We start from the raw sequence: 17,914 nt of genomic DNA, 5'->3' as shown, positions 1-17,914 counted from the left end.
TCATGGGAATCTGCACAGTAATTTAGCATGTAATAAGACAAATGTACTTCTCAGACATTAAATTATGCCCAAGTATGGTTAGATGTAACCACTCATTCAGGTCTGAGTGGCAAAAGGGCTTTAGGTAAAGGACATGTAGCTAAAGACCAGAAAGTGCCCTGGGTGTGAAACTGTCAGGAAGGAAGTAGCAACTTATACAGGTCCAAATATTGTTTAAGTAAATGATCAGAAAGCCTGTGTTGCATCATGGGACTGTAATTCTCATTTTGGTTATGGTGATTTCATAAACCACACTAAGACAACAGCGAAATGTAGTTTTGCTTGCCCCATAATTCAGTTTTCTGTTATTCTCCCACATGAAGTTAACACCAGATGTATTATTGAAATGTTAAACGTTCTTGTGGTTTTCTACTGAACTCTTTAAACTTTCGTTAAAGGCCATATGTCAGTGTTCAAACATAGCATTTGAATTATGCGAATACATTCATGAAACCATTTTAGCACAAAAACATGCTATGGTAGATGTGACCAGAGATCTCTTTATACGGCAAACCAGTGTGGTAGGTGAGCTTGTTCTTCTTATCCCCCTCACCTAAAATAGAAAGCATCTGCTCTGGCAGAAGTGCAGGACAGAAACATTTGCCTTGTCCTGAATAAACACGCCACAGCGAAATTTTATTTTAGATTTATTTTTGAATCCTATATGATCATGCATTTTAAGATGATCTTCTGTGGTTAATGATTCTGGGTGCAGTGTGCGGAGTATTTAAAGCATATGGATAATTCTAAACATGCGAAGTGTCACACTGGGTTACTGCTCTCTTCCTCATTTGAGTGTAGGCATGCATCATGTTAAATACAGCAGTAAGTGAGATGGACAGTCTTCTCGCTAATTTTAACAGAAGGTTGGGAGGCAAACATTCCACTGCTGTCTTAATACTTCAGATGTTTGTTTTCTACATAAGTATGAAGAAAGAAGGATTATGTTGTCATCTTTTGAATCAAAATACAAATAATTGATTTCATGGTAGAAACACAGAGTCTTTGTGCTAAAATAGTGTAAATTATACAAATTAAATGAAATAGTTAAAATTCCACTATTTAAAAAATTTCAAAGTTGTAATGAGGGAATACAGCTATGAGTATTGTTTTAACGTGACATCATGTGTGTCCCTGCAGCATATACTATGAAGTTATGTTTTCTATTATCAGGAAATAAAGGTTGAGCATCCCTTCTGCAGCACCGAAGGCAAAAAACCTGATGCAGCACAAAAACCACATGACTTCTTATAGTTGCATATACAATATTGTTTCATATTTCTAGCCAAGAGTTGTCCAGTAGATCCGATGACATTTGCAGAAGCTAAACTCATGCTTGACCATGTGCATTGATTTGTTGATTCAAGTCCATACAAGACATCGGCAGTGTTTTCTTTTTGCAGATCCCTTGGAGGAGATAGCAGAAACTTCTCCGCAAACTGCTGCAAACTCGGCAGCGGAGCTTCTCAAACAGGGTGCAGGTTTGTTAAACCTTTTCCTTACATTTGACTGTCACCAAATTTTGTATCTTACAGGCTGGGAGAAGCTGAAGCTTAGACTATACTGAAGGATGTTTAAAAGGAGCAGTTAAATTTAGAGTGCTGTGTAGAAGTGTGAAGGGCACTGTGAGGATATATACCTAGTTCTTTCTGTTTTCTGCAACCAGCTCCCAAGTTCTACAACCCCGTGTTTGCTTTCCAGTTGTTTCTCCCATGAGAATGAGGTACACATAGGTTGGTTCAAGCACAGCAATTTTTAAGCAGTGACTGCTTTAATGACCGAAGAACTTAGAGGAGATATTTTCAACCTCTGATTGCAGAGGTTCATGAACTATGTCTGAGGGACTGCAAAAGGCAACAAAGGAAAGTGTTCAGTAGGGTTAAATTCTCAGCATAGGGGTCAACAATACCACTGGAAAATGTTTACTGTCCTATCAGTCTGAAACAAAAAATATTAAAAAACAGTGCCTTGTGCTTCATTTGATGCTGCATGTTCTTAGGAAATGTCCAGTGTCTTTTCCATTGGATGTTGTTTTATGGATTCTCACATGCACTGCAGCACCCATTCTCACAAGTTAAGCTGTCTTACTGTGAGCTTATTGCTGTGGCAGAAGAAGCCTGACAAGATTACTTCTAAATGATGTGGTGCTATGCATTGGTACCATCTGTATCACTCACAGGTAGAGGTGTCTGCAGCAGTTGTGTAGAGATGTGCTCTGCTTCTCATCTGCTTTGTGTGCCACTGACCCAGAGACAGCTAATGAAATAGCCTGTCTGAAAAATTGTGGTGGCGTCGTAACCCACCATTATTGGAAATAGATTCATAGAATCATACCATAGAATCGTTAAGGTTGGAAAAGACCCTTAAGATCATTGAGTCCAACTACTAGCCTATCACTGCCAAGTCCACCACTAAACCATATCCTCAAGCACCACATCTACCCTTCTTTTCAATACCTCCAGGGATGGAGACTCCACCACCTCCCTGGGCAGCCTGTTCCAATGCCTGACAACCCTTTCAGTGAAGAAGTTTTTCCTAATATCCAACTTAAACTTCCCCTGGCACAGCTTAGGCCATTTTCTCTCATCCTATCACAAGTTACTAGGGAGAAGAGACCAACCCCTGCCTCGCTACAACTTCCTTTCCAGTAGTTGTAGAGAGCAATAAGGTCTCCCCTCAGCCTCCTCTTCTCCAGACTAAACAACCCCAGTTCCCTCAGCCGCTCCTTATAAGACTTGTTCTCTAGACCCTTCACCAGCTTTATTGCCCTTCCCTGGTCACGCTCCAGCACCTCGGTTTCCTTCTTGTAGTGAGGGGCCCAAAACTGCACACAGTACTCAAGGTGCGGCCTCACCGGAGTACGGGGGCACATGATCACTTCCCTACTCCTGCTGGCCACACAAGTCAGGATGCTGTTGGCCGTCTTGGCCACCTGGGTACACTGCTGGCTCATGTTCAGTTGGCTGTCAACCAACACCCCCCAGGTCCTTTTCTTCCAGGCAGCTCTCCAGCCACTCCTCTCCAAGCCTGTAGTGTTGCATGGGGTTGTTGTGACCCAAGTGCAGGACCCGGCACTTAGCTTTGTTAGACCTCATGCTGTTGACCTCAGCCCATCAATCCAGCCTGTCCAGACCCCTCTGCAGAGGCTTCCTACTCTCGAGCAGATCAACACTTCCACCCAGCTTGGTGTCATCTGCAAACTTACTGAGGGTGCACCCAATCCCCTCATCCAGATCATCAGTGAAGGTATTGAACAGGACTGGCTCCAACACTGAGCCCTGGGGAATACCACTCATGACTGGCCATCAATGGGATTTGACTCCATTCACTACTCCTCTCTGGGCTTGGCTATCCAGCCAGTTTTTAACCCAGCGCAGAGTGCACTTGCCCAAGCCATGAGCAGCCAGCTTCTCCAGGAGAATGTTATGGGAGACAGTGTCAAAGGCCTTACTAAAATCCAAGTAGACAATGTCCACAGCATTACCCTCATCCACTAAGCGGGTCACCTTATCATAGGAGGAGACCAGGTTAGTGAAGCAGGACCTCCCTTTCATAAACCCATGCTGTCTGAGCCCGATCCCCTGGTTGTCCCGCACGTGCCGCATAATGGCATTCAAGATGATCTGCTCCATGAAACGATGCTCTGAAATGGTGCTCTGAATACCATTTTGTAATCTTAAGGCTGTCCCTAGTAGAAATGCTGCCCCCTGTACAGTGGGCATGCCCAGGGGATCCTGTCCACACCCTCTCATGGTCCTTGGTTTTCTGGGTGCTGTAAATTCTCCCCATGATCTGTGCACCCACTTAGTCCCATTAGAGCAGGAGAATACACTACATTTGCCACTCTTCTTTGAGTTTAGCCTACCACTGGAGCCACAAGCAAAAGTGTTACGGCCGAGCATGCCGTTATAAGAATGCTGCCTCATTTCTGTCACACATTTTTGGGCACTTCTGAAGGGGGCAGTTGTCAAGGTCAGCAGCTCTGGAGAGAGAGTGCTGTTCCTTGCTTGTGCAGCAATTTGCTTTGGCTTAAAAATTTGAAGTACGACTGAGTGCTGTAATCAAGCAGGAATGTGTGGCTGAGGTGATGGCAAGCTTTTGTGAGGCTGTGCCAGGAGTGAGCACATGTTGGCCTTTCTGTCTGCCAGTGCTGGTGGTGTTTGTTGTGGCCTACAGGGTAAAAAAGGAGAATGAATTTTTGTAGAAATTTCCCTTTTGAAAACCCAGCAAAAGGGGCATGTGTTGTCTTTAGAGAAGTGTTGGTTTCTCCTTGCTCAGGCAATGCTTTTCAATCTTAGTTCAGTTGCGGCAGTAGTCAGATAACTCCTTATGGGGGCTGTCACATCATAGATCATTTGGGGAATATAGTACATTCATTTTTTTCCCTGTTTTATTGTTGTTGGTTTTGTTTTTAAGCATGGGTTTGGAACCTGAATAGATAACTTAGCTAGGAGAGATTCTCAGAGGTTTTTTTCCCTCAATATGTCATTTCCCACTGATTTTCCATGTTTCAGAGGTCTCTCTTCAGTCATAGAGACATTCAAGTTGTGGCATTCATCACTGAAGTGCAGACCCAAAACACATAAATTGTTTCTTTTCTAACTATCTGAGCTTGTGTGAGCACCTACAGTTCAGTCAAAACAGATGCAATTTTTTCCTGCCCTGCTTTACCCCACCCTTCTCCCACTCCACAAGCAAAAAAATGAAGATGTGTTTTCTTAGAATGGTCATTTTTATAGCTGTCTGAAAAACCTAATGAGCTTTTCCAGGCATTATCTAAATGCAGAAGCTGACCAGAAATCCCTTGTTTCTAGTTGAAGACTAGAAACTATACATTTAAGTGGCTTTTCCTTAAAATAGGCCTTGCTTCATTAACCTTCCCATTTGGCAGCAAAATTTTCTGCCCCAAATAAATCCCAGCATTCTGAACAAAGCAACATTCCCAATCTAAAAGCAGCAGGGGTTACTCGAAATGGCCACATTGTGTAGCTGTTGGTGGTAGCACGGATGTGACCACAAAATGCCACCTGTGGAAGATGAGAGCAGCAACATTGCAGGGCAGCTGCATTGCATGAAAGACACAGATGTTTTCCTTTTGTTCAAGCTTTTAGTATGGTTTAATATTTGCCTGGGAATATTCTGACTGTTGTCATGAGTTTAATTTCCAAAAAATAAAGCAGTTTTGTTCATTATCAGGGCTTTTAAACAATCCTAGAACTTGTTAACCAGTGGTCATATTTAACGCTGCATATGTTACTTGTAGGATGTAATAATGCACTGCAGTATTAGAATATCTTTCAAGGAACAGAATAAATAGTATTCTGATCGTTGCTTATATACTCTTTATTTTAAGTTTTAGTATACCTTTTTAAGCCCTGGCAGTCTCTTAGTGTTTTTTTTGTTATGATGTACCTGAAGGTTTCCAGAGACTATATATTCTTATTTATGAAATAATCATTGGGTACTTGCCTTATGCTGTACCTTAGAATATTGATAGTTTCTATTTACTCCTACCTAGAAATTTTAAAAGAAAAAAAATGTGCCCATAACTATATTCCTTTTCTTAGGCACTGGAGGAAGGAGAGCAACTATGCATTTGCCAGCAAAATAAGTATAAAACTTAGTTTTCAACATGACTTAAAGAAATAATTCCTTTCTCCCTTTCCTCACAATTCCCATATATGCAGTCACAATTGCACCTGTACCTCCAGATGCACCAAAGCATTACAACACTTTATTTTCATTAATCTGCCTCTAGACAACTCCATCAGAACTGTAGATTTTCCCAGTTACTGACAATAGAAGTAAAATTGTTTCGGTGACTCATGAGCTTCCCCTTCCTATGCTTGGTACTGGCACATTGTGACAATTTCCACCTTGTGGGTCACTTCATTTAGAAATGCAGAAGAAGTTGAATTTCACTCCAGTTGTTTTGCTTCCTGCTCCAGACTGTTAAGGACAACATGTGACATTCCAAATCAAGTTGAGTAACAGTTCTTATCCAATTAATATTATGAACTTGGTAAAATCATATAAACATGCTCATATTTATTCTCCTTGGTCATGAGTGTCAAGTGTCAGTTAGAGATTGAAGTGTTACTGGGAAAGAAACGCCACTCTTCAACCCCAAGGCAGAAAGTGAGCAATGTAAAACAAATATATCAGTAGCTGCAGCATCAATGGCGACACTGATGTGTCTATAAGAAATGCAGGGAGATAAGTTAGGTTTCCCCACCTGACTGAGAATCCACAACAGGAATAACCAAAGACATGACAAAAAAGCAACCAACCAATGAAAAACAAAAGTAACTGCTTAAGACAGTAAGAAGCAGATTGGTAACTACCCTAAAGGAGTACTTTCATCAAGAACAAGAGTTAAGGGTTTCACTGTATTGTGAAGTGTTTGGTACCTAAGTTCAAATGACTGCGGCCTCACCTCGGGTACTGTGTGCAGTTTTGGGCACCTCAGTGTGAGAAGGATATCAGACCATTAGAGTGTGTCCAGAGGAGGGCGACCAAGATGGTGGAGGGCCTCGAGGGCAAGACTTTCAAGGGGCAGGTGAGGTTACTTGGCTTGTTCAGCTTGGAGAAGAGAAGGCTGAGAGTGCCCTCATTGCAGCCTACAACTCCCTCAAGGGAGGCAGCAGAGGGGGATGTGCTGGTCTCCTCTCTCTGGTGCCCAGTGATAGGACACAAGGAAATGGAGTGAAGCTGCATAAGGGGAAGTTCAGGTTGGACATTAGGAAAAGGTTCCTCACTGGGAGGGTGATCGGTCACTGGAACAGGCTTCCCAGGGAAGTGGTTACAGCACCAAGCCTGTCAGAGTTTAAGGAGCATCTGGATGATGCTCTTAGCCACATGGTTCAGTTTTAGGTAGGCCTGTGAGGAGCAGGGAGTTGGACTTGATCCTTATGGGTCCCTTCCAACTTGAGAAATTCTGTGATTCTATGGGATTGCTGTCATTCAATACCCCATCAGGCATACATGATGTTCTTAAATCTTTCCTTAACTGTAATTTCCTTTTTTAAGGTGACATTTTGTCACTTTCCAGCACTTCTGAAAAAGATTCATTATTTTTTGTGCTACAGACATAAAGGAATCTACTTCACTTACAGGAAAGCAAACTTCCAGCTGATATTCAAGGAGTTAGTCAGCAGGACCCCCTGGCAAACAGTCCTCAGGGGCAAGGGAACAGAAGAGAGCTGGCAGATCTTTGACACTTTCCATACAGCCCAAGAGGTCTCAGACCCGGGTGTAGGAAATCAGGCAAGGAAGGGAAGAGACCAGCATGGCTGAGTCAAGATGTGCTGGTCAACCTAAAGAGCAAGAGGAACTGCATAGGCATTGGAAGCAGGGACAGGTGTCCTGGGAAGAGTATAGGGACGCTGCCTGGTTGTGTAGGGATGGGGTCAGGAGGGCCAAGGCATGGCTGGAGGCTGAATTTGGCAAGGGATGCAAAGAATAACAAGAAGGGCTTGTATCTGTAGGTACGTCAACCGAAAAGGAAGGTTAAAGAAAGCGTACACCCTCTGATGAACAAGAATGGTGACCTAGTATCAACAGATGCAGAGAAGGCTGAGGTACTCAACAACATTTTGCCTCAGTCTTCACTGGCACCCTCTCCTCACCCCTCCTGAGTCGATGGACCACAAGATGAGGACCAGGGGGTAAAGCCCCTCCCACTATAAGGGAAGATCAGGTTTATGACCACCTGAGGAACCTGAACATACACAAGTCTATGGCACCTGATGAGATGCATCCCAGAGTCCTGAGGGAATTGGCTGATGTAGTTGCCAAGCCACTCTCCATGACATTTGAAAAGTCATGGCAGTCAGGTGAAGTCCCTGGGGGCTGGAAGAAGGAAACATTGTGCCCATCTTTAAAAAGGGTAGAAAGGATGACCTGGGGAACTGCTGTCCTGTCAGCCTCACCTCTGTGCCAGGGAAGGTCATGGAACGGATCCTACTAGAAGCTATGCTAAAGCACATGGAGGACTTGGAGGTGATTCGAGACAGCCAGCATGGCTTCACCAAGGGCAAGTTCTGACTGACCAACCTAGTGACTTTCTATGATGGAGTGACTGCATCAGTAGACGAGGGAAAAGCAACGGATATCATCTATCTGGACTTTTGTAAAGCCTTCCACACAGTCCTCCACAGCATTCTTCTCTGTAAATTTGGGAGATACGGATTTGATGGGTGGACTGTTTGGTGGATAAGGAATTGGTTAAATGGTCACATCCAGAGGGTGGCAGTCAGTGGCTCAATGTCTAGATGGAGACTGGTGACAAGTGGTGTCCCTCAGGGGTCTGTACTGGGACCAGTGCTGTTTAACATCAATGACTTAGCGGGATCAAGTGCACCCTCAGTAAGTTTGCAGATGACACCAAGCTGAGCAGTGCAGTTGACACACCAGAAGGATGGGATGTCATCCAGATGGGCCTGGACAAGCTGGAGAGGTGGGCCTGTGAGAACCTCATGATGTTCAACAAGGCCAAGTGCAAGGTCCTGCACCTGGGTCAGGGCAACACCTGATATCAATACAGGCTGGGGAATGAAGGGATCGAGAGCAGCCCTGTGGAGAAGGACTTGGGGGTACTGGTGGATGAAAAGCTGGACATAAGCCAACAATGTGCACTTGCAGCCCAGAAGGCCAACCATATCCTGGGCTGCATCAAAAGAAACGTGGCCAGCAGGTCGAGGGAGGTGGTTCTACCCCTCTACTCTGCACTGGTGAGACCCCACCTGGAGTGTTGCATCCAGCTCTGGTGTCCTCAGCACAGGAAAGACATGGACCTGTTGGAGTGGATCCAGAGGAAGGCCACAAAAATGATCTGAGGGCTGGAGCACCTCTCCTATGAGGAAAGGCTGAGAGAGTTGGGGTTATTCAGCCTGGAGGAGAGAAGGCGGCAGGGAGACCTTATTGTGGCCTTCCAGTACTTAAAGGGGCACTATAGGAAAGATGGGGGCAATCTCTTTAGCAAGGCCTGTTGTGACAGGACATGGGGTAATGGTTTTAAACTAGAGGAGGGTAGATTTAGACTTGAGATAACGAATAAATTTTTTACACCGAGGGTGGTGAAGTGCTGGAATATGTTGCCCAGAGAGGTAGTTGAGGCCCCATGCCTAGAAATATTCGAGGTCAGGTTGGATGGGGCTTTGAGCAACCTGATCTAGTAAAAGATGTCCCTGCTCACTGCAGGGGGGTTGGACTAGACAACTTCTAAAGGTCCCTTCCAACCCAAACCATTCTATGATTCTGTGATTCTAACATATTTGGTGGCTGCTTTTGAGTTATCGCATTAAGGGAAATCTAGACAAAATGCTTGGCTATTTCATTTAGAAGCAAAATCTGAACACAGTCTATTGGCACCAGTGCAAAATGTGGCAGACGAGGAAGGGAAGCCCTTCATCTGGGTCTCGGAAGTGGTGAGGACTGTGACTGAAACAAGGCAAGCTTCCTGTGGTGGGAAAGGCTCACAGGATTATGAAGAGGTTTAGATCTGTACCAAACATACACAGTAATGATGTGAGGAGAGCTTATGGTTTAGAACGTTATTTACAACTTTGGATAGACATGACAGAAAGTTGTTCAGCCTGGAAGGCCTCGTTGAACTTGCCATTCATCATCTTAAATATCTCTCTGCATGAATTGTGTAGTAATTGATTCAGACAAGGTTATTGAAACTATCACACCAATGTGCAAATACGTTTGGGACATTTCACACTTAGAAATCAAATAAAATAAATCTCGGGATCCCTTCTTTTGCTGACTGTCTCCAGAGCTTGAAGTTATTGGGCTGAGCATCATGCTGCAATCAAATTTACAATTATGGAGTCTTTAACTCTGTGATTGCTTAGTTGTTTTGAAAGCGCCAATGTCTAGTGTGTATTTTACATAGTCATAGGAAAAAGCTTTAGTCAGATCACAGAAAAGCCATATGAAAAGAGAAGCTGTTAGATTTAATTTATTCTTTGCTTTCATAGTAAGGTTGGCAAGCCAAGCTAAACTGCTAAATAAATGAAATATTAGCATGGTAATTTGCATGTGTCAGCTGCCAGAGTTGTAAATTCTGTCCTGGATACCTACACAAATGTTTTTACCAAAACACAAAGTCTATTGGTACCAATGTTTAGCTACAGATGTGTTTAATCATTCTTGCTTGTGCTGTAGAATAAGACTAAAAGGGCTTTTCAATTTCAGAAATGTTCTTCATCTGCTTGTAAATTTGACTTTATACCACAGTCCCAAAGTATTGAAGCATGTGAATAATTCAGTTAGTGCTATATGGCACTGTTACAATGTACTACTATGTAGTATTATACAGTATTATAGTACTACTATAAAGTGCTATATAATATTAACACTTCTTTTCATAGTGCTTGCTGCAGATTTTATATGAAACCAGATTAAAAAAATTAACTGTTCGGTAGCCTTGGAAACCAATGAGCTTCTATTTTATAGAGATGCTTCACAAGTTACTAATATGTCTAGGAGAGGAATAGGGCTTTTAAAAATAAGTGCATGCTGAAGTAAAGGATAGACCTAAATATACATAAGTCAGTAATCTTTCTCCATGTGGAAGTTGCTTTATTTACCCTAAAATCGCTAAACATGCAAAACACTATGGAATTATTGAGAAGTGAGCATTGCAGCAACCCTCAGTTCTTTATGGGGTGAAAGGGTTCTTGTCTTGCCAAACAAGTGAGTCGTTTCCTCTGAATATAGCTTAAATAAAGTGTAAAATGTGTGAATGTATGCTGCAAAAATGTGTATTTTCGTATTGGCTGCTGTAATTGAATTTAAAAGCAAAATATCCCCATTCTTCAAGAATGTCTTTGCTGTCATAGTACCTATGAGTGGCCTCCCTCTCTGCTGCTGTCTTGTATATATTTAAATGTCAGGATCTGTGGGTAATAGATAAATACAGTCATTGGCTTAAATATAAAGGTATTAAAAACAGAAGGCCAGCAAAAGGCCTGCGTCCTCCAAAATTGGAGTCTTAAACTATGAAGCAACTGTGGGACAAGGTGAGGGACATGTAGAAGGTTTCATAGTTTGCTGCCAGTCTTCCCTGTAGTGGAAAGGAAGGTCAAAAGTTATATTTTGTTTGGTTTTGTTTAGAAGATACCCATTTGCTTGCTGTTGGGTAATGACCTCTTAAAGCCTTTCCCCTCTTTCATTACAGCATGTAATGTTTGGTATCTGAATTCAGTGGAGATGGAGTCCCTCACAGGCTACCAGGCAGTCCAGAAAGCCTTGAGTCTGACGCTGATGCAAGATCCTTCTCCTATTTCAACCGTTGTCCATTTCAAGGTGTCTGCACAGGGAATCACATTGACTGATAATCAAAGAAAGTAAGCAAAAGAAGGATGGGAAGGGAATATCCGGCCTTGTCCCCAACCAGTGTTGGCTGCTGTTGATTTGATTTTCCTAGTTACGTTCTGCAGTCTCTGTTGCAGGGGATAATAGGATTGTCTAAAGAATGATGGTGACAGTGTCAGCTGTCCGCAGTACTGGAGAATGAGTGTTTTAAGTGATGAACATTACTTCCACATGGCAGCTTTTACCTCTGGAAGGTCACTTTGCCATGGCATTTTTTTCATTGTTGTTATTTATTATAAAAAGGGAAAGTAATGGCTTTGCCGGCATTTGATACTCAACCTATTTGGTGAAATAAATTATCTTATTGATATCTTTCACCAGTATCACTGAACAGACTTGGCCTAAGCAGGAGCTGTGTATCTCCAGTATTTGAAATGGTGCTTTGTATATCCTGTAAAACACTATGATAAAAAGTTAATTTATATTTACTTTGTACTGAATGCTATTAAGGCTACCACAAAGTCTTAAGATTTGAAAACTGCCAATAACAAAGGGGGGACAACAGGAATTCATTATAGGTTAAAAAAACCCCAAAGTGCCAGACTTCTAAGTTCCATGGGATCTGCAAGTATGAATAGCAGATCAAGGACAAAACTTTCAATTATAATGCCTAAAAGCACTTATATTTTGAAACTTAATATAATCAAATCACGCACAAGCTCCAAGAAGTTGCATTTCCCGCTGACATAGTATCTAAATGGCCAGTTTTTAGAAAAAATACATTTCATACTTCTAATTCTTTTTCTTAGCTTGAGGGTCAGTTTCCTTTTGGTTCAAAAACTTGACGTTACTATTCTGAATATGGATTTATTTGGTTGGAGCAGTTCAGGCGCCTTTCAAAGTCACTTAGAGATAGTAAAAAGAATGTATCATCATTATTAAATCTAGATTAAATATGATTTCGTTTTCAGATCTGTTTATTGTTTAAAATTTTAAGCATCTTAACAATTCCTAAAACTTGTTTTATTTCTTCCTATCCAGACTCTTTTTTCGGCGACATTATCCAGTCAACACTGTTATTTTCTGTGCTTTGGATCCACAGGACAGAAAGTAAGGAACACAAACAGTATTTCTAATATGTTGTTTGTATTGTTGAACCAAAAAAAAGACCTAACATAAGTTTCATTTTTATTTCTCCATTTGTTTTTTTAATGGGTTTTTTTTTGTTTGTTTGTTTTGTTTTTGTTTAATGCTTTCTTAATGGACAACAAGATGGGTGAAAGATGGCCTTTCTGCAAAGTAAGTGGACACCTGTCTGAGTCTCTTTTAACAGAATGTTTTAGGAATATCATTACAGTGATCAGTTTCTTAGCATTCTAAATTATCTTTGTCAGAGATGTAGAAGGGAAGGCAGCTGTTCAGAGACAAAAGTCTTTCTGCCTGCTGTAGTTAGACTTTAGTTACTTCTTCTGCACCTCTGCAAGTCTGGGCCTAATTATGTGGTGGTGGGATGTCTGGAGCCAGAGTTAGTGAGGTTTATTTAGGTCATGGGCCTTTGATTTGACTAAAGTTTCAGAAATGAAAACAGACCCATTTGCTACTCAGTTTTACGTTGCACTTGTCCAGCAACACTAACACAAGCTTACTTGTCTCACTTAGACTGATAGCTTTAAAAAAAAAAAATCCAATACATGGCACATAGATGAAAACACTCCTAGTAATACTAGTGTGTGGCATAAATATATAATTACCAGTGGATTGCGAAGTGCTTTCTGTTGAAGGCAAATGTCATTGTGCCGTTATACCAAAAGGAAAAACCTAAACAGAGATTGCTCAGGTGCTGGTTTCTGGAAAGGAACAGAAATAGATGGCTTAAGTCCTATATTCAGTACTCTGTCCACTGAGATGTGTGGCCCTCAAAATCTCTCTTTAGGCAATTCCTGACACACCACACCACATACCCCCCAAGGCAGGTAGGAGAACAGCAGTATTGAATCAGATTAACTATGTCCCCAGGGTCAGCAGCATGTGTCTGACAGCAAACAGTACAGGATGCAATATAGGCAGAGTAGAAGGAAGGGAACAGTCTCCTTCCCTGATTCTGGCTATCCTGAGCCACTCAGGAGCTCCTGAGTTGGCTGGTGCATCTGGACTGCTGTGTTTAGCAGTCACACAGGACCTTGTCCATCAGAACAGATACAAGTCTGATTTGTGCTTCTGGTTTCTGCTGTATCTTTTTTGCTTTATGAAATGAGACAATGCATGTCTGTTCCCCGATATACTGGGATTGTTTCCCTTGCAGAGTATTTGGGTTCGTTGCCAGGAAGCAAGGCAGTGCCACAGACAACATATGCCACCTGTTTGCAGAGCATGATCCAGAGCAACCTGCCAGTGCCATTGTGAACTTTGTATCAAAGGTCATGATCGGATCTCAGAAGAAGATCTGATGCCTTTCCATCCTTGACTCAGAGGTCTTCACTGACGGAAAGTGCTGTGAGAGAGAGAAAGCCTATTCAGCAGCAATGTCTGAACCTTGTCATTCCGAAGAAGGAAAGCAGAGGATGGTCTATCTGCATTGTGTTTGCAAGAGTTCAGCCTTTTCTTTGAAGATGCCTCTGACTTGACGAAGCATTATTTCTTTGTTTTATATCAAAGGACAAAACAAAAGAAGCCGGGTGCCACCGAAACCCATGTAGTCCATACCTGAATGAAGCATAAATGAAAAACTTTTCTCCTGAAGGGTTTCTAATACATTTTCACATGCTGTTTCTCATCATTTATTGGAGCAGAAATACTCACTAGGCTGTGCTACTTTTTTGTGCAGAAAATGTTTTGTATAACCCTCACAAAGACACTTGCCATAGTTGCATCAATGGTAGCTATAGGCCTTGCAAAGATGCTCTTGAGAGAATGATAGTCTGGGGAAGACTATTTGCTCTTCCCGTCGTCTTTATGTGATCAGTGATGGGAACTGAATGGAGAAAGGGGAAGACGTATGTGAAGAGAAGGTTTGTGCAAGTTGATTTCTGATAAGAAAGGAGCAGCAATGTGGAATATTCAGGGAGATTGCTCTGTATTTAGTGCTAAGAAGGCTGGGCTGTTTTAGTTTGAAAAATTTTAAATGGGAGAGGTGGTAGAACAAAAAAAAGGTTGCGTGGAAATCTATAACTGGGGTTTTTTGTATTAATATTTTTTTATACAGAGAACTAAGGGAATAATCTGTATTTTAATAATTACAGGATCAAAACGAGGGAAAAGGAAAGAAGAAAATTTTATAATTTATATATTTTCACCTGTGCCAGGTTATTTATAGTAGATCTCAGATCTGGATATGTCATATGGATATTCTTAAACTAGACCATTGTTGAGCTTTGTCTCTTCAGTGCTATTTTGCATAAGTAAAAATGTATATAGCCTGTGCCTTGCTATAGACAATAGAGTCTCATATTTTGACTTCGGTCTTACAGTGACAAGATACTTCCCATTTCCTGTCTCTGCAATACTGTTTTGGTAGTAACATTTGTACCCCTACCTAATACATACTTATACTTGTGCACTCTTTTGGCCCCCTTTTTACTGGAGTTTTGGGATTTTTGGTGGGTTTTTTAATCTGTAGGAACTGCTTTTGATTTATAATGTATTTTTAATAATTCCTTGAGTCAGGAAATCCGAAAGGGAATGGAATTTATTTTGTTACTCTGTCCCATTTCTTGAGAGCATTTATGTCATGATTTCTACAACTATCACACTTGTACATATCTCTGTATCTTTCTAAACGCATTGGTATTTTAAATGCATAACAAAGTGCTAGTTAGCTTTACAGAAAATGGATACAGTAGGTTACAGTGGAAACCTTCACGAGGAGAGTACGCCGCTGAGGTCTACTGTGGAATTCCCATTCACTCCAAAAAGAGCAGTACTAGACCCCCACATCAGAACAGATGGTACTAAAGCAGCTTCAGTGTGACAGTGCTGAAAAGTTTCATTGCCTCTATTTCTTTGATGTGTGGTTATCAACAGTACACTAATAGCCTGGCGATGGATGAGGTACTGGATTAACTAGTAATTGTACCCACTTGGAGGATTTAATCCTTTTATCCACTTTTACTAAATAATGGTTAAATGGAATGGGAAACTGTGGTTGGGCTATATGGTATGAAGATTCCACCAATTTGAGCTATGTTTGTCCTGTATAAATTACGATTGTTTTTTAACAGCTCTCTTCCTATTTCCTAAAGTGTTAGGACCATGGAAGTCTTATTCAGTGACCCTAGCCAAAGTGTTACCAAATTATTTGTATAACTGTGACTTTTGTGTAAACAACTTTATACTTTTTAAAAGGGGGGGGGGGGGGGGGAAGAGAGGGAGAGAGAAGAAAGATTTAAATTTAATGTATTTGGACCAGGAAGTGGTGTATTAGTAGCAGTGGGTATTTGGATGTGTGTAGAAGGGTGAAGCAATCCAAAGTGTAGCAGCTACCGTTGAAGCAACAAAGGCAAGTGCCTCTGATTTGTAACAAATAATTCTGTTCTTCTGACACAGAGGTATACTACTTAAATGGTGTTTATGTACCATCCAAAAAAGAATGCAGTTCTTATTTTTAGGAGCTTTGATCTTTTTGAAACATGGGAGTACATGTTTACTTTTTATACTCTTTTGATGCACCAAGAACCCAATTGCCTAATCTAGTCAGCCAGTTGGAGCCCAGTGAATTCCTTCAGCTGACATCTCAATTAGATTTAAATCTGATGTGTTGTGAGCATTGGAATGAGGAGGAATTTTTTACTATATTTTTTCACTTCTGTAGATGATACTTAAATTTTAGTGTGTCTTGTTAGACACCAAGTGTTAGCCTTTGGGCTGAAAATAAAGTGCCTTTTTTCCCCTATGTCTTATCATTTCCATTCAGGGCCTTATTTTTTATTCCTTGTGCTTTCTCAAGGCCTGCTGAATTCAGGAGCATAAGGAATTGAACGCTGACACTCCTGGTGGTGTTTCCTGGGAGTTTAGCTCTACTTGGTAAGTGGGAAAAAAGAAGTTGCCCTGTTTCTAAGGGAGGTTTTCTATTATGCATTCCTTTGGATGGTATATTGCCATGTGCTTCTGCTTTTTAATGAATTAAAAAATGCACAAAGCAAAATAGCTCAGTATGTACCATTGTGTAGTGTATGTGGAAAGATACTCACAAAACATGTTCATGGCAAATACAAGACTAAATAGTTAATACAGCACTTTCAAGGTTTTTGGTAGATGTGTATATGCAGTTTCATAACTAATGGCAGCAAGTTGAAACACATATTTAGCCAGACTCCTATTAACCTGCTTAGTAAATGTACTACTATAATCGTACAGTGTTAAACTACAAAAATGCTAAAAGCCATGTTTCTAATTAAATGGCTTCCGTGTATCCAACAGTATCATTAAAAATTTAATGTTTCCTTCTTGGATTTACCTACTAGTGAAAATTTTTTCCTTTTTCTTGAAACTGTAAAGAAGCATCAGAAGGTCTCCAGTATGTAAATGAATGTTCTATAAATGCTTTGTATAGTCATTTTCACTCCTCTTCAGATATCGCCTCTATTCAGATTATAATAAAATTATGAATGTGAAATTCCACAACACAATGTTACAGGGCAGTCTGTTCGAAAGAAAGTTGCCTTCTGGCATTCAAAACCAGCTAAATAGCAAAACCTTCTTGGTGAAGTAAGAATAGGTTGTGTGCTGAAACAGGGGTTTAGTTCTGCTTCTTAAGGATTTCTTTCAAGGACTTGACTTCACATGAGTCTGTGTTAATGGTTCAAGTCTAGTTGAAGCATATGATTTTCCTAGTTCATTTGCAGTTATAATGGTATAAAAGTGCCTTTTGCCTGCATTGCATATTTCAGTGTAAGGAGGAAGAGTATATGATGTCACCTTCTGACATGTCTGTTTGTCTGTCACTGTCTGAGATGACCCATTTAACTGTGCCTCCACAGTGACTACATTGGAAAAACTTCCAGAGGAGCATGAAGGGGGTGAGAAATCTAACCCCTAGCTGAAATAGCTCTCTGGGTACAAAACCTGTGCGTCAGTCACACAATGAATGTTGAGTTACATATATGCTTTACTGGGATTATTTCTGAGACTGATAAACTCTGGTATGTCATGCTGATGCCTTTTCTATGAGGTGTAGACTGACAGGAATTCTTCATTCAGTGTGCTTGACTGTCATTCATCACTACAGACCATCGTGAGGTTTATGCATGGGCGTAACACGTGACAGTTATTAATGAAAAGTATTCGTCTTTTATTGGAATTAATTATAATGTGGAAGAGATGACAAGGATGCAACAGAAAAATGGGTCTTCTGTGTCAGAGTCCAGTCTCCTGTAAACTCTTTTTCTTGAACTTGGATGCCATTGTGCGTATGTGTGCTGCTTTTGCTCCTCTTTGAAGGCTGCTCTGGGGTTTCTTTGCTCCAGTGGATGAAAATCTGCTTTCAGTATTCATTCTAAATGTATTCACAGCTAGTTTATATGCAGTTGTTCTTGTGCCAGCATTGTCTCTTAGC

General features: G+C 41.2%; 1 protein-coding gene across 10 annotated transcripts in view; it reads left to right on the top strand.

Annotated features, from left to right (window-relative positions):
• TNS3 (tensin 3) overlaps positions 1-16,811 on the top strand; it is a 238,425-nt gene extending 221,614 nt beyond the window's left edge. For 9 of the 10 annotated variants that reach the window (XM_075083812.1, XM_075083809.1, XM_075083808.1 and 6 more), the window contains 5 exons: positions 1,443-1,520; positions 11,228-11,396; positions 12,406-12,474; positions 12,637-12,663; positions 13,667-16,811. In XM_075083812.1, the coding sequence (XP_074939913.1) occupies positions 1,443-1,520; positions 11,228-11,396; positions 12,406-12,474; positions 12,637-12,663; positions 13,667-13,811 (488 nt within the window). In that variant the 3' untranslated portion in view covers positions 13,812-16,811. The remainder of the gene's footprint in view (positions 1-1,442; positions 1,521-11,227; positions 11,397-12,405; positions 12,475-12,636; positions 12,664-13,666) is intronic. The other variant, XM_075083811.1, reaches the window with a different exon arrangement.
• Positions 16,812-17,914: the final 1,103 nt, after the last annotated feature.

Source organism: Phalacrocorax aristotelis, chromosome 2 (assembly GCF_949628215.1).
Source record: "Phalacrocorax aristotelis chromosome 2, bGulAri2.1, whole genome shotgun sequence".
Taxonomy (NCBI): Eukaryota; Metazoa; Chordata; class Aves; order Suliformes; family Phalacrocoracidae; genus Phalacrocorax; species Phalacrocorax aristotelis.
This window is presented reverse-complemented; position numbering and strand designations above follow the sequence as displayed.